The sequence below is a fragment of the Lithobates pipiens genome, unplaced genomic scaffold (assembly GCF_037356315.1).
Source record: "Lithobates pipiens isolate NorthernLeopardFrog02 unplaced genomic scaffold, aLitPip1_a1.2 Scaffold_8, whole genome shotgun sequence".
Classification (NCBI taxonomy): domain Eukaryota; kingdom Metazoa; phylum Chordata; class Amphibia; order Anura; family Ranidae; genus Lithobates; species Lithobates pipiens.
In genome coordinates this window covers 493,733,798-493,751,291 of record NW_027507903.1, presented here as the reverse complement: position 1 = coordinate 493,751,291, position 17,494 = coordinate 493,733,798, and the positions used below count along the sequence as shown (strand labels likewise).

At 44.1% G+C, this 17,494-nt stretch overlaps 1 protein-coding gene across 1 annotated transcript in view; it reads right to left on the bottom strand.

The window, feature by feature from the left end:
- LOC143960476 (aldo-keto reductase family 1 member C3-like) overlaps positions 1-17,494 on the bottom strand; it is a 41,417-nt gene that overhangs the window by 8,901 nt on the left and 15,022 nt on the right. The window contains exons 3-7 of the mRNA XM_077469124.1: positions 15,481-15,597; positions 10,994-11,071; positions 6,987-7,109; positions 1,949-2,058; positions 1,696-1,861 (exon numbers count right to left, since the gene is read on the bottom strand). Coding sequence (XP_077325250.1) covers positions 1,696-1,861; positions 1,949-2,058; positions 6,987-7,109; positions 10,994-11,071; positions 15,481-15,597 — 594 coding nt within the window. The remainder of the gene's footprint in view (positions 1-1,695; positions 1,862-1,948; positions 2,059-6,986; positions 7,110-10,993; positions 11,072-15,480; positions 15,598-17,494) is intronic.

The following is a 17,494-nucleotide window of genomic DNA, read 5'->3' as shown; positions in this document are numbered from 1 at the left end:
GGTCATTCTTTTAGCCGACCCATCGACAGGTGTCATCCGGATCCAGCATCAGGGAACGCCTAGACCGTCAGGTGTCCGACTACATCGGGTTAACGGCCGATGTGGACGCTCTGAGGAGTGATGAACCCCTGGACTACTGGGTGGGCAGGCTTGACCTCTGGCCAGAGCTTGCCCAATTTGAAATCGAACTGTTGGCTTGCCCCTCGTCCAGTGTCCTGTCCGAAAGGACGTTCAGCGCAGCAGGGGGGATTGTGACCGATAAGCGTACTCGCCTAGCTCACGACAGTGTTAACTACCTCACATTTCTAAAAATGAATGAGGCATGGATCTCTTTTTAGTTGTAAATGAAGTAATCCAAAAAAGTAAGGTGTAACAAAGTTAGCTAAGCTGTGATTTATCCTGGCAATAGTATATCTTCCTTCTTTTTATAATCCTAAAGATGTCATCTGATGTAGCTACTGGAATCAGTAATTTGTACTGAGCATAGGCATCTACTGACTGTCCGTTATAATAGAGAGTTTTCTGTGGGACTACAAGTACCACCAGCTAAACTGTGTGGGTGTTGTTTAATAGCAGTGTCCTTAACTATAACAAGGCCTATGTCCGCTCACCACTCCTAGTATCAGATGGATTAGATAATGGCGCAGATGATGAGAAGACTCCAGCTGGAACTCTCTCTCTGTATCTTTGCTCTGTAAAATGGGGCCACAACGCCATGCTGCAGCTCACTGGAATCTGAATTGCAGGTGCCTCTGGATGATCCGCAACACCCGCCGGTCAGCTGCACTGAAGAAGCGATACTGTCCGCAGAGATCCCTCTGGGTATTGCAGTCTGGCTCCCTGCTGTGTAGGCCGCAAATCATCAGCAACTCCATGTCACACAGACCTCCTGCTGGCAGAGTCAAAACGGCATCCAGAGAGGCCGATCTAGGCTGCACCAGACCTTTTTATATCCTCTCCTAGCAGTCTGTTTTGTGCACTCAGCATTTTGTTCCCTGTAGTTCAGATCAGTCCTGCTGAACTACACGTTTGATGATGCTTTGCTCTGAGTTCTCACACAGGAAGAGAAGAAATTCACATACAGAGTCCAGCAAACACTAGAGGGAGCCAACCCCACATTAACAACACAGAACATGTCTCTAGTTTATAAGCATAATAGCTGACCTTGGCGTCACATGGAAGTTCAGCATCATGTGAGCATTATCTAGCGTGGTCTGCATGCAAATTAAGTCTGTCTAAGAATGCCCACTCTTCCAGACTGACATCCACCTATCAAGGCATTTTGATATTTGCATAGCACCTCCAAAGAGCCAACCCACTGCTTACATCGGAGCTGAGGGCTCTTGAGAGGAGTACAGAGGCAGGGTACAATTATGTTTTCGGGAAGATATGTATAACACTGTGCTGGCCCCTCCCACCATTTATGATTTGCCTACACTGCATAGAGAAGCACAGGGTTTCAGTGTCATCACAGGGTGTAATATATGGTATGCAATCGCAACGCAAATGTTTTATTTAAAATTAGAGTTGGTATGTTGATGAGGGGAGAGAAAGGAACCAGGGAAGGTAAATTCTAAGCATATTAAATTCAGCTTTAAATGTATACCTACTAATAGTGAAGCAACAAACAACAAAGCTCGTAAATTTAAATGTGGATGCCCCTTTGATCTTCAGCAGTGCCCACCCTTCCCTCACCTGCAGATTCTGTTTAATTCTGGCCGGCGTGTAGCTTTTTGCCAGAACCACAATCCCTCTCTGTAGCAGGTACCGCATGGCCACCTGGGCAGTTGTCCTTCCCAGCTTTTCTGCTATTTCTTTTAGCACTGGATCCTCCAGCAGGACAGGAGAGTTAGGGTCTATCCTGGGAAATGGAAAGTTTACAATTACCTACAATTCTGCTTTGGTGAGAAGGTCAAGTACTGTACATCAAGTAATATGACGATCTTACCATTTCTCATCTCGACTGGAGCCCAGCACGCTGTATCCCACCAGTACGATGTCCTGTGACTTGAGGAATTCCTGCAACTTGCCCTGGTTCAGATAGATGTGGCACTCCACCTGAGCAGCAAATAAGAAATTTAATTTGGAATGGAAACCCGTAGAAGTCATTGCATGTATTCCTCCACTTGTTCTTATTTCCCCACATTACCCACTTCAGCTCTCATACCTTTTTACTCCCTATAAATTAAAACTAATTTTACATTTCCAATATACAGTGCCTTGAAAAAGTATTCACACCCCTTTAAATTTACCACATTTTGTCATGTTACATCCAAAAAGGTACATTTATTTTATTAGGATTGTATATGCTAGACTAACACAAAGTGGCACTTAATTGTGAAGTGGAAGGAAAATGATCAAAATTATTTACAAATAAATATGTGAAAAGCGTGGCGTACCTTTGTATTTAGCCCCCTGAGTCAATACTTTGTAGAAGTGAACTACCTTTTGCTGCAATTACAGCTGCAAGTCTTTTTAGGTTTCATCTGACCAGAGCACCTTTTTCCATATTTTTTCTGCGTCCCCCACATGGCTTCTTGCAAACTGAAAACGGGACTTCAATTGACTTTCAACGATGGCTTTCTTCTTGGTACTCTTCCATAAAGGCCACGTTTGTGGAATGCACGACTAATAGTTGTCCTGTGGACAGATTTGTCCACCTGATCTGTGGATCTCTGCAGCTCCTCCAGAGTTACCATGGGCCTCTTGGCTGCTTCTCTAATTAATGCTCTCCTTACCCAGCCTGTCAGTTTAGGTGGACGGCCATGTCTTGGTAGGTTTGCAGCTGTGCTAAACTCTTTCCATTTTTGGATGACTGATTGAACAGTGCTCCATGAGATGTTCAAATCTTGGGAGATTTTATTATAATCTAACACTGCTTTAAATTCCTCCACAACTTTATCCCTGACCTGCCTGGTGTGTTCCTTGGCCTTCATGATGCTGTTTGGTCACTAAGGTTCTCTAACAAACCTCAGAGGACTTCACAGAACAGCTGTATTTATACTGAGACGAAATTACACACAGGTGGACTCTATTTACTAATTAGGTGACTTCTGAAGGCCATTGATTCCACTGCATTCCACTGCATTTTAGTTAGGGGTATTAGAGTAAAGGGGGCTGAATACAAATGCACGCCACGCTTTTCAGATATTTATATGTAAAAAAAATGTAAAACCATTTATCATTTTCCTTCCACTTCACAATTATCTGCCACTTTGTGTTCACATAAATCACAAAAGAATACATTTACGTTTTTGGAATACTTTTTCAAGGCACTGTAAGCCTTTTTATTCAGAGATAATGTTATCATTACTTAGAATTAAGGATGAGCCGAACACCCCCCAGTTCGGTTCGCACCAGAACATGCGAACAGGCAAAGATTTCGGACTAACACCATTAAAGTCTATGGGACACGAACATAAAAAATGAAAAGTGCTCATTTTAAAGGCTTATATGCAAGTTATTGCCATAAAAAGTGTTTGGGGGCCCAGGTCCTGCCCGTGGGGACATGTATCAATGCAAAAAAAAGTTTTAAAAACATCAGTTTTTTTCGGGAGAAGTGAAACAATAAAAATTAAATATTCCTTTAAATATCGTGTCTGGGGATGTCTATAGTACCCTGTTTCCCCTAAAATAAGACCTAGTGTGATTGTCGGTGATAGCTGCAATAAAAGCCCTACCCCCCAAATAAGCCCTAGTTAAAGTCCTTGTAGGTCTTCTTTTCAGGGTAGGGCTTATTTTTGACGAAACAGAGTAGGGCTTATTTAGGTGGTAGGGCTTATATTGCAGCCAACACCGACAATCACGCTAGGTCTTATTTTAGGGGAAACAGGGTATGCTTGTAAAGTGGCGCAGTTTTCCAGTGTTTAGAACAATAACACAGCAAAAGTACATTTCTAAAGGAAAACAAATCATTTAAAACTGATCGCGGCTGTAATGAATTGTTGGGTCTCGGCAATATAGATTATACTCATTGAAAAAAGACCTTTGGGTCTGGTATGAATATTAAGGGGAACCCTGAACCACAATTTAAAAAAAAGATTTCGTGGGGGTCCCCTCAAAATCTATACCAGTCCTGAAGGGATATTAAGGGGAACTTTGCGCCAAATTTAAAAAAAAATAGTGTAGAGTCCCCCCAAAATCCATACCAGACCCTTATGTTGATGGGGCCTCATCCCCGCAACCCTTGCCCGGTGGTTGAGGGGGTCTGCGGGTTGTGGGATGAGGCTCTTGTCCCCATCAACATGGGGACAAGGTGATTTGGGGATGACTCCAAAGCACCACCCCATGTGTAGGGCATATGGCCTGGTATGGTTCAGGATGGGGGGTGCTCTCTTGTCCCCCCTCTTTTCCTGCGGCCTGCCAGGTTTCGTGCTCAGATAAGGGCCCCCCCCCCCCCCCGGCACGTTATTTAAAGGAATACTTAATTTAATTTTTATATAAGCCTTAATAAAATCGCTGCTCCTGAAAAAAATTGCAGTTTTTAAAACTTTCTTTTGCATTGAGACATGTCCCCTGGGGCATAACCCGGGTCCGCAAACACTTAATGGCAATAACTTGCATATTAGCCTTTAAAATTAGCACTTTTGGTTTTTCATGTTCGTGTCCCATAGACTTTAACGGTTTTCCGCGACTTTCGAATTTGCTGCGAACACCACATAATGTTCGCTGTTTGACGAACAGGCGAACACCCGATGTTCGAGTTGAACTTATGGTCGTCTCGAACATCAGGCTTATCCCTACTAAGCCCCTGTACACATGGTCGGAGATTCTGCCAACCAAATCCGTCGGATTTTGTCCGTCGGATTTAGTCCGACGGATTGTGTCCGAAACTCTTGCATACACACGGTCGGACTAAGTTTTCAAAAAATCCGATCTTTCAGAACGTGATGACGTAATTTCGTTACGATGGGACTACATTCAGGCTAGTAGCCAATAGCTTTGATGTAGGAATTTGATCTGAGCATGCGTGGCACTTGGTCCGATCAAAATTCGCTACACATGATCGGAGTATGTCCGATCGAACCAGTTGGTCGGGAAATATTTCCAACATGTTGGAAAATTGGGTCCGACGGATATTCGGACGGAATCAGTCCGATGCATACCACACACAGTCGGATTATCCGACGACACGGTCCGATAGGACACATTCCGACGGATTCTCCGACCGTGTGTACAAGGGCTTAGAATGACAAAGTGATGCATTATTTTTATTTGTTATTTTATAAAAGAGGTTTTACTGTAAAAAAATATAATAGATTTATACATATTATTGTATAAATTATTCAATTTAAAATTACATTAAAATGATGTTTCTGGTAAAGAGCATGGTTCAAAACTATTTGCAAATGGCATAAGGAGCACAGTCCAGTAGGTGCTGAGTTTTTCCTTCAGGTTTACCAAAACCATGTAGTGCAAGGGACTGCCCGATTGCATACAAATTGAAAACTCCTAAGGTTTGACCTCATATTATATGGTTTTGGTAAATCTGAAAGAAAAACTGATAGTGTGTATGGGGCTTAAGACTGGGATGCCATTAAAGGATGCTGTAAAAGCAGTTATCCCAATACTTTTAGTAATAATTGTATACATAATATTGCGTACTACCGCAACATGCATTAACGCACATTCTAATGAATTGTGGTGCCATTTATGTAGAAGGCAGCTGCCTTGCAATGCATCACGACACATATGTCATGCTCTGTGTTTTAAAAAAAACGGTTATGTTTCATTTCTGGACCATTGTCATGCTTTGGCAGCCCATTTATAATAAATTGGGTGTCTTACCATCATGCACATCAATGCCCGTGTGTTGCCGGCGCCGCACTGCAACAGCCCAGAAAAAAGTTAAAGGGATCTTTTTTGTTGAAGTTCAGTCAGGGAAAGGTTTGTATCTCAATGATTCCTCATTTGTATCTGAGTAAATGATTGACTCTTCGCTACTTTGGCAGATAGAATATGCAGGTAGATCTGAAGCTGCTGCAAATATCTTGTACAAAGTTGCTGGCGTATCACAGCCCTGGTGAGCACAATGCAGACCTGAATTAGAGGAAGGACAAACCTGCCTCCTCTTCTGCAACATCTCCACTAGGTATAAACACAATCTGCCATAATCTATGACAGTAGTGCTGGGCTTTCTTATTTGGAAGACAAATCTATAAAGAGACTGTCACTTTGCTTGTTGGGGCCAAGAGCCCAACACCCCCCACCCCTATAAATGTCAGACAGTGTCTAAACTTATGTTAAGGACTTCCTTTCTCTCTCATAGGACAATGTTTAGGTTTGGCGATCGGCCACTCAGGCTTGAGAACTACATCCCAGGAGGAGGTTACATGCTACTCCATACTCAGAAGACCAGTGTATGTCCAAAGGGCAATGCAGGCATCGGGTAGCATGATGAAGCTAAGTTTTAGAGGTAGCAAACGTTGTTTTTTTAAAGAGAACCTGTCACTTCTATATGGGCAAAATGACATAAGTGACAAAGTGAGTTTCTTAAAAAAAATACTTGCAAACTTTCAAACAAATACATTGATAAAAAAGTAATGATAGGTTAATTTTGCATTCAAGAGATATTGTTACACATCAGAAAATCCCATTATTGTAAAAAGTATATATGGGTTCACAGAGAGGTGGGAAGGGAATATTTTGATATTTAAATGGCATACCCCTTATTTATTAAGTAGTGACATCTTTGGGACACACTGGTCCCTTTCATATGTATAGGGTGAATACCGCCTTGGTCCGCAAATAAGCTAAACAATATTATAGGTCCACTTAAATTCTATTTCACAACAATATAATACATTTTTACTAATGAATGACAGACAGATAATGGTTCTTATTAACAAGTAGGGATGAATTCATGTGTGTTTGGATCCCCCAGAAAGCTGTCACTTTGCTGACTTAATCATAAGCAGCTGAGGCATTCTCTGCTCTACAACCACATGTATATATACCCCTTGTATATGTGTGAAAGCAGTTATTACCTGATTACAGACAGGTTTGTATTTGAGTCCCGGCATGCTGAGAATCAATTCTATTTGCCGTTTGTTGAAATTGGAAACTCCAATGGATTTAACGAGTCCGGCATCTTTGCACGCCTCCAAAGCCTAAAAAAAAAAAAAAAAATATCTAAGTATTATAATCCAGCTAAACACAGAAAACAATCAGTTAGTGAAGTGTTATTGCCATTCTAAAAATACTGCATTATCAGTTCACTTAAAGGCTCAGTTTACCTAAAAGTTAAGTGTCTGTTTAATGTGGGGTAGGATAATCACTGCTCTGCTTCATAGATTGGGGACTATACGGTGAGAACTTCAGCCTGTTTCCTAGCTCTGTTTCCTCTTACCACTGTGTCTTATGCCCCATACACACGATCAGACTGTCTGGCGGCCTTTGGCCCCACCCCAAAGCACCTTGTACCCATGTTGATGAGGACAAGGGCCTCTTCCCGACAACCCTGGCCATTGGTTGTCGGGGTCTGCTGGCTGGGGGCTTATCAGAATCTGGAAGGGGGGCCCCCAGATCCCAGCACCCCACCCTATGTGAATGAGTATTGGGTACATTGTACCCCTACCCATTCACCTAAAAAAAAGTGTCAAAAATAAAACGCAGTACACAGGTTTTTAAAGTAATTTATTAAGGCAGCTCCGGCTTTGCTTCCAATTTATTTTCCCCTCTATGACTCTTCTACCTCTTCCGCTGATGTGTTCTGCCTCTGAAGGTTCTTCTCCCCTCTCTGGGTCGTCTCCGCTCTCTACTAAAGTCTTTTAACCCTCTCCGGTTCTTCTCCCTCTGTCTTCTGCCTCTGCTGGGTCTTCTCCACTGTCTTCTCCCTCTGTTCTTCTTCTCATGTTGACTCAACGCTCTCTCCTGCTCTAACACTGGGTGCGTGGTGTGACACTACTTAGACTGGCATGTGGTGGGGTCATCAGGTGGCGTCATCCGGAGGCCCACCCATATGACATCACCACACGGGGCATGATGGGCAGTGACGTCATAAGGGGCGGGCCTTCAGTGACCCTGTCCCATGCCAGTATAAGTAGTGGCACACCGCGCACCCAGCATTAGAGCAGGAGAGAGCATCAAGTCAACATCGGAAGAAGCACAGAGGGAGAAGACAGCGGAGAAGACCCGGCAAAAGAGCGAGAAGACAGCAGACAAGACCCGACAGGAGCAGAAGACAGCGGACAGAGGGAGAAGAACCGGAGAGGGCTTGAAGACATCAGCAAAGAAGACCCGGAGCGGGGAGAAGAAATAGGAAAGTGACGCGGGAGCTGCCTTAATAAGATACTTGAAAAACCTGTGTACTGCGTTTGATTTTTGACACTTTTCTTTAGGTGAATGGGTAGGAGTACAATGTACTCCATACTCATTCACATAGGGTGGGGGCCAGAATCTGGGGGCCCCTTGTTAAAGGGGCTTCCAAATTCCGATAAGATCCCCACCTGCAGACCCCAACAACTAATGACCAGGGTTGTCGGGAGGAGGCCCTTGTCCTCATCAACATGGGGACAAAGTGCTTTGGGGTGTGGTGCGCAGGGCCCCCTCTGCCCCAAAGAACCCACCCTCCCACGTTGACGGCCTGCTCGTCCCCACCCTCTTTCCTGACCTGCCAGTTTGTGTGCTCGGATAAGGGTCCCCTTAAAATCCACTCTTGGAGGGGGAACCCATGCCGTTTTTTTTTTACATTTTTGGAGTTCCCCCTAAAGATTCATACCAGACACAGTGCCTGGTATTGTCGGGGATCAAAGTCGGATCTTTGTTCATTTAAGTCAGACGCATGTCGGACTTCAAGTCACAGTGCAAAGTCAGATCCACAGTCATATGACTGACGTGTTGTACCAGTGTGAACTCACCCTAAAACAGGTTCACAGGCCAGGATAACCAGGTGTAGAAAGGTCACTTCTGGGAGACGTCAGAAACCTTTAGGTGATTTAAAGTGCACCTGTCAGTACCATAAAGATACCAAGTCAGATCAAAAAATGCAGAGCCTTTGGTCCCTTTCACATGTCGGATCCAGTTTTGCTTAGCAAGAGGATCTGCCTGCTGATCCCCTGCTGAGCTAAGGGTGCTGGATGACAGATCTGCATCCACTCCGCTTATGCACCATTTACACACGACTGCCCTCCGATCCAATTTTTGCCAGCTTGGATTGGAGGTAGCTGGGTAAATGGACACAAGTCCATTTATATCCGACTGTTCATGGAGGAGAATAGAGGGTCCGATCAGGTCCGCCTGTCCGTTTCTGACCGGCAATGGGGCCTCTGCAGAAGAAGACTACTGAAGCAGGATAGTGTCCATCCCCACTCTCCCCCTCCTCCACCGGAACCATCCCAAGACTAAGCAATTTGTCCCAAACCAGCGGGGCTTTGTCCCTGACCTACTCACTACGCAAAATGCATGCCAGCCTGGGGACAGTGATATAGATATCAGCAATATATAAAAAAAACTGATACAAAAATACAAAATGAAATAATTGAAAGTCCAAAAAAGACAAAAAATAAATAAAGTCCCACTGTGTATTTGGTGAGAAATAAAATCGAGAAGGACTTGTTCCAGCAGCACCAATGATCACAAAATGATATCTCAAACAGTGTCCAGGTGACCAATCACCAACATCAAGTGCATTAAAAACTCACCAGAACAAAAGGCTACCATTACAGCAGCATATACGCCTGAGTATAAAGCAAATCAAACGGTGCTCAAATGACCAATCATCAATATCAAGTAAATCCAAAACTCACCAGAATAAATTGCTACCATTACAGCAGCATAAACGCCTGAGTATGTATGAAATCCAACAGGAATTAGTGTGGCAACTCGCTCCCAGTGGTATCTTCTTACCTTATTACAGCAGACTCCACCTGTACCTGAACTTCAGGGTGGAGCAGCACTGAATGGACCAGGTATAGTTAATGCTGGCAGACAGCAGGAGACCTGAGTATATATCAGTTACTACATTGAACACAATTTGTTTTAATGCACCTGGAATATAGTTAGCATACTTAGAATAGTTCAGCTGGGCTTTAGCCCTCGTTCACAATGAACGCGGGTTTGAAATTGTGCGACTTCAGATGAAGTCAGGGGGTGGTTTGAAAGACATCTGTGCAGGTTCATGCACAGATGTCTATTGAAATCGCCTCCCTAAGTCGCTAAAAGCAGTGCAGGAACTACTTTTGGAAATCGGTGTGTGGAGCTGCAAACTCGGCGTTGCACCGATTGGGACAGTGCCGTTGTCAGCAATAGGCTGCAATTTGGCATGCAATTTGACATGTCAAATCACGTCAATGTGAACAGGGGCTAAATCTGTGATCCAAAGAACACCTCACAGGGATCATCATTGTGTATTTCCTGAAGCCTGCTGTGTGTAACACCCCCCTCCCACTCTATTTTACATATCACCAATCAAATTCAAACTGAATTGGCAAAGACATCACCGACTTTCATCAGTGGCATTCAGAAACAACTTCCAGTATATTGACGTTTTGCATGGCTCTGCTATCTAGCATGTCCACCCTCTGCATTATGGTGGTATGGTGGGAGGAGGGCAGTGTATAGTACCAGAGCCAATTCCAGGAAAATTGGTTTTCTGATGCTATTTTTGCTATTCTTTGAATACTTTTAGTACTACTATAAGCATCTACCCTAATAGGAATAATTATTATTTAAAGCGGAGCGCCACCCAAAAGGGAAAGCTCCGCTTGTTAGCTTCCCCCCCTCCGCTGCCATATTTTGCACCTTTCTGGGGGAAACTGCTACCTGTTTTTCATAAGTACCTGTCCCCACTTCCAGAGACCTCACCGCAACCTCGCTGCTGACATCATGGGATCCCTGGATAGGTAAGTGTCATAATATTAACAGTCAGCAGCTACAGTATTTGTAGCTTCTGACTTTTAAATTATGGAGGGGAGGGGGGGCTGGAGAACTGTTTTAAGTTGCAATTGAAAGTCAATTTTTTCCAAGTTTGGCCAGCTAAGGAACCGTACAGTACCTTCCATGTGTCCCGAATGTCTGTGTTATGGTAAATTAGTTTTCCATTTTCATCTGTAGGGAACACATCATTTCCAGGCTGAAATATAAGGACAAAAAATACAACTATATTAGTTTGAGCACTAAAGGTCTCCCTGGGATGGACAAAAACAAAGAAATTGTGAGGATTTGTTGGTGTGAAGCAGTAGAGAGAAGGCAGAAAGAGCAATTGTTCATTATTTAGCCCCTCATGGGAATCCAAGGGCCTCCCCATTATAGACTGTGTACTACACTGTATGATGCCTTTTTCCTTCTGTGGAATGCTGGGAACTCTCCTTACTCCCTCTGTGTGCCAGACCAGGGACCAGGCTAGATGGAGGACTAATTGCTAAAGAGGATGGGTAGAGAATAAACCTTTGTGTAACTCATCTGAAAGTTCAACTAAGGGATGCTGTGCCCTTCATACACCTATTAAGTGTTTCATGTGAGAACAATTATGCTGTATTATATAAGTTCCTGTTTAGTATCTTCCTTGCCAAATAAAGGGTAACTTCACTTTTGTGGGGGAAAAAATGGCAAATAAAAAAAATAATACCGTATAGCATATACAATTGTGACTCGAGTCATATTGTAATTGAATGGTATTAAAAATGACTTTTGTTTTTCAATCTGCAGCTCTGTCATTTTCTGTAAATGCAATATGGCTACCTGGAGGTGTTCTGTACACAGACCACCCCCCAGAAACATAATTTCCTGCTAGTGTGACTGGCTCACTGACTTTCCTATAAGTCTGCACTAAGATACAAGTCAGATTTCAGGCATCCCTTGCAACAAAGATTTCATTTTTAGTGAGATACTCCCAATAGGAAATCACGTCTAAGCCTGGGTTGAGGTTTACACTATTGCAAACACAGACATCGCATGTGATTCACATCACATTGCTGTGCAGATCACATACGATATCTGTGCAATGCAAATTCAGACATACAGTGTATGGCTGAACTCGCATTGCATTTGCATGAAAATGCTGCAGCTTTTTTTCCCCACACTGGAGTCGGATTGCATGGGAATACACAGTTTGCACTGCGATCTGCGAAATGATTTGGGGGTGTCATTAACTTTGTATTGACACCCGCAGCGGTTCCCAGAGGGCAGTGTGAACTGCCTGCGAAGGAGATTCGATGCGGGAGTCGGCACTGGAATCGCGCTGGTTCCTGCTTTTGCAATAGTGTGAACCAGGGCTTAACCACTTGCTTACTGGGCACTTAAACCCCCCTCAGTCCCAGACCAATTTTCAGCTTTCAGCGCTGATGCACTTTGAATGACAATTGCGCGGTCATACAACACTGTACCCAAATGACATTTTTATCATTTTTTTTCCCACAAATAGAGCTTTCTTTTGGTGGTATTTAGTTACAGCTCGGAGTTTTATTTTTTGCTAAACAAACAAAAAAAGATGCAAAAAAAAAAAAAAAATCATGTTTTAATAGTTTGTTATAAAATTTTGCAAACGGGTCATTTTTCTCCTTCATTGAAGTGCGCTGATTAGGCGGCACTGATAGGCTGCATTGGTGGGCACTGATGGGCTGCATTGGTGGGCACTGATAGGCTGCATTGGTGGGCACTGATAGGCTGCACTGGTGGGCACTGATAGGCATAGTTAAGGCGGCACTAATAGGCACAGATAAGGCGGCACCGATGGGCACAGATAAGGCGGCACTGATGGGCAAAGATGGGCACAGATAAGATGGCACGGATGGGTGGCACGGATAAGTGGCACGGATGGGTGGCACGGATGGACACTGATAGGTACCACTGATAGATGGGACTGATGGGTACTGATAGGTGGCACTGATAGGTGGCTCTGATAGGTGGCACTGATGGGCGGCACTGCTGGGCACTGATGGGCGGCACTGCTGGGCACTGATGGGCGGCACTGGGGTGCAGCACCTTTGAGGCAGATTGTGGGCACTGTGGGTGGCACTGTGGGTGGCACTGCTGGGTGGCACTGTGGGTGGCACTGTGGGTGGCACTGTGGGCACTATGGGCACTGCTGGGTGGCACAGACGGGGGGCACTTACTTTTATTCAGGATGGCACTGCAGGGGGCAGGTGGGCACTGGCAGGGGGCAGGTGGTCGCTTGTATTGCTGGCCGTGATCGGGACTAATGTCCCGATCACGGCCGCCGGTGATCGGCTTTTTTTTTTTCTCCTCGCGCTGTCAGCGCGAGGAGGAATAATAGCCGATTACCGGCTCCGTTCTATCACATGATCAGCTGTCATTGGCTGACAGCTGATCACGTGATAAGGGGTCGGGATCGACCCCTTGCACGGATCGGTGATCAGGCGAGTCTCATGGACTCGCCGATCACAGAGCGCGCCGCGCGCGCCCCTCAGGGGGCGCGCAGGCCGCTCGTGCACGGGACGACGTCAATAGACGTAGTCCCGGAAAAGTAGGTCCGCGCTAATGCCGTCATTTGGCAATAGCGCGGATCCCAAGTGGTTAAGGAATGCAGGTCCTGCAATTTTCCTCATTAGTGCCCCGTAGGAGAACCAGCTGGTTGATAATTAAGAAACCACTCCCATTAGATTACCTTACCACATGGACACAGACGGACATAGACAAACACATATATTTCTTCAGAATAACAAAAGGTAGGAATCTGCAATAAAGATTGTTAAAATCCTTGTAACATACGTAGATCACCCAGAGGGGAGTCCTTTTTTTCTCAACAATAGTGGAGTTACTCTTTAAGGTTGGTAGCCGATACCTGGGAAACCTTGTGAGGTTCATGACTAAGTGGGAAAGAATGGTACACTAGTCATTGGAATCAGGCAGTGTGTTTGTGAAATGGGTTCTCTGTCTACACTGTGTACCCAGTACCCCAGTGGCCTGAGGATCAGGCAGCTGACTTAGCCTACTAGAGACTAGGTTGGAGATGATGGGAGTTGAGACCCTGATATCTGTGTGGATCCAGTGAAACAAGGGCTTCCTAATAGGCCTATGGGCAACAAATAGTAAGCCAATGCTTTGGATGGAGATATAGTAACATTGTTCCTGAACTTAAACTCCACTCCAAACACATGCTGGTAGGCTAATTGGCTACTTTCTAAATTGGCCCTAGTATGTCTATTTAAGTAGAATTATAGGGGTCTGATAATGTTGAGTTATTGCTTATTTATATATATATATATATATATATATATATATATATATATATATATAGAGAGAGAGAGAGAGAGAGAGAGAGAGAGAGAATCTATGATGACCTTCACTGCTAGATGAGAAGCAACAGTTTACTCCCATTTTGCTCTGAGAAATGGTCAGTCTTATCTAGCTGGTCTGGTCCAAAACAGCACCCATGTTTTCTTTCACTTTCTATCAGTTATATGATGTAACCATCTATTTAACTGTTCCCTTGCAGTTAAGAAGATATGTTGCTGATTGGACTAAACTATATGGTCACACCTATAACATGCCTAGACCTTATGCATATTCATACATATAAAATTGTATAGCCTGTAGATGTACCCTCAGAAACGCTTTAACTTTTACTCGCTTATAGTAGCCAAAAACTGTTGTATTTCTCCACTGCAGTGAATAAAAATGCACCTACCTGGATCTACTTTCTCATCTGAATGTCTTGTTTTGGAGACTCCCTAACCTGATTTAACAGTATGTATGAATGTGAGTTAGGGACCCCCGGATGGTAAGGGCAGGGACTGATGTGAATGTATAATATATGTAAAGCACTGTGTAAATTGATGGCGCTATATAAGTACCTGTAATATATAAATCAAACAAAAAAAAATTACAAAATTCTACTGTCAATGGAGAATGGTCTAAATTGATCAGATGAAGGGTGCTTGGTTTCCATTTTTGTATCAATCAGTTGAGGTGCATTGAATGATTGTATTGTTATGGGTGTAAACACCATAAGAGAAACAATTTCAGCATGCTTTTCTGATGAGATTTATGCATGTTGTATGCATTTTCCAGGAAGACAGGCAACTTCATGTACTAAAATGTATGTAAATTACAAGTGTCATGAATAATGCAGCAACATTGTAACTTTATGGATCTTTATAAACACTGTTCTGTATTCCCCAGGATCTAGCTGGAATGTATGTGATGTCATCCTTTCCTAGGTGACACAGGTGAAAGACGGGGCTGTATCATCCAATCACAGGTCCAATTACATGGATCTGTGAATGGAGAGACTACAAGTCCAATCTTCTACTGCAACAAATGGCATCACCATACTCGTAGTTCATTGATTACTTTCCTCCAGCCCCGTAACTGAAGATCTGTGCCTTCATATGAGCCTGGGGCTGGAGGAATAGTCTGCAGGAACCTGTGGATTGCAATCACAAACCACTGATCATGTTTGCAGTGCTTTGCAGGCTCCAGCAAAAAAATTAAAGAATACACTTTTTTCCTTGGCTGAGGGGTACATTTATTAATTTACTGAGAGTGCTTTATCCCTTCAAGCTGTTTGCATGAACTTACCTTGAGCTCTATAGGGCTATGAATAATGTATAGATCAATGTAATCCAGCTGGAGATCCTTCAGGGATTTTTCTAAAGCTGTACGGACCTGATCTGGTGCATGGAAGGTTGACCAAAGCTGCAATTTAAAGGTTGATAGATAACATGTACATATAACATAATAATCAAATATTAAACAGCAACCTCCAGGCAGCAAGTAACTTCAATGTACCGATTTAAAAATATTTTTAATGAGACCCTGTCAGTCTCTCAGAAATTTACCCCATGTTACCTGCAAGAGAAGAGTCATTATACTCACTTCTCCAGCAGCCCATCTTTCTTATGTTCTCTCAATTCCAGCCCCCAGAGGACTCCTTGGCACTCAAGTTCCTCTGGCAATACCGCACAATGTGGGTCCTTCTTCACTACAGGACCAAGCAATGACTTTGGGGTTGGAGGAAGCATCCTGAGCAAGCAGCAGAGGACACAGGCATCCCACATGACTGAAGTGTCAAATGCTCAAGAAAGTGGCACAGGCAGCAGAGCTGGAATAGAGGTAGAGTGAAGGTACGTGATGGGACATAGGCCGCCACATAGGTGAGTATAATAACTCTTCTTTTGCAGGAAATTTCAGGTATATAAGCTGAATGGGTTCATGTGCAGAAAGAAATTAAAGAGGAACTTCCTTCTTTCCCAGCATGTTTTCTTTTTAACACCACCCCCTTACTTGTTATGATGGTCTTGTCTCAATTCACATACTCCCCTGCCCATCGGATCCAGGGTTGTCCTGCTATAATGCGCTGTTCAAGCATCCCAGCCCAGGTCGATTTTTTGTCATCCTCAGGGATTCTCCGGCAGCCACTCACCCAAAGTGGGGGCCTGCTCGGTTCTCCTTCAAGATATCTTCTTGTCCAGCTCCGATCACTGGGGATCGGATGCAGAGAGGAGCCTGCTATCATGCCTGGGGCTGCTGAGCCCTGTAGTCCCACAACATGCAGTCCACTGCAGGAGGAAGGGAAGGCAAAGCCAGCTAGCAAGCAAGATGAGGGAGAGTGCTTCTGCTCCAGATTCAAGAAAATCTGCTACAAACCTGGAACTTTCCACATGTAGGGGAATTTCTGGGACTTGCAGTCCTCCTGAAGACACCAGCATGGACTTTACCTTTGAGGGTAAGCAGGCCAGCACACAAATTGGTTGATTTACTAAAGACCAATCCAATGTGCACTAAAATGCACTGAATGTGTGCTTGGAAGTGCAGTCACTGTAGATCTGAGGGGAAGATCTGAAATGGAAATGGAAGCTTAAGACACCAGCATGTCAGGTGGCTTAAAGCCACCTGACGGTACACCTTCTGTAGCAGTCTGTCTCACATAGCAATGGGATTGCTATTGCTGAGGTCCCATCCTGTACAAAGGTACGGGAAGTCAAGAGTTGAATGTGCACAGGGAGCCCACGTTGCATGGCGAGGCACCATTTTGCTTCCGGGGAGAGGTAGTGACAAACACTGGACAGGTGGATGTGGACATAAGCTCAACGTGTTCCTCCTAAATGCAAGTTTCATTGAGAGGTGTACATTGAGATGTAACTGGAGGACAATTGTTGTGCAAGTGTACATGTTGTACGTCTAACTCTGAGAGTGGGGGCCCGCCTTAAGGTTGAGAATTCCCCCACGGTGGCCTCAGCCTTGTTCATGAATGGAAACGGCACAGAGTAAAGGTACAAGTGCTCGTGGTGATGTATAATACCTCAGGTGAGTTTACTGGAGTTCGTTCCCAGATAGCAAGGATAACTTGCCACAAATTTGTGGCAGTGTTGAATTGTTAGTCTTGTTAACTTGCTGCTCAGTTTTACTGGCAAGTTATACACTTGCAAAGCATTTTTTCAATTTGTAGCAAATTTGCGTGGCAAGTCTCCGGCAAATTTACAGTGGTGAGTCTACAGCAAGAGTTCTGCAAATCAGAGTGACCACTCTGGTGGGATGACTATTGCGCAACATAGCTATACCAGAACTTGCAGTAGACTTGCAGAATGTTTGA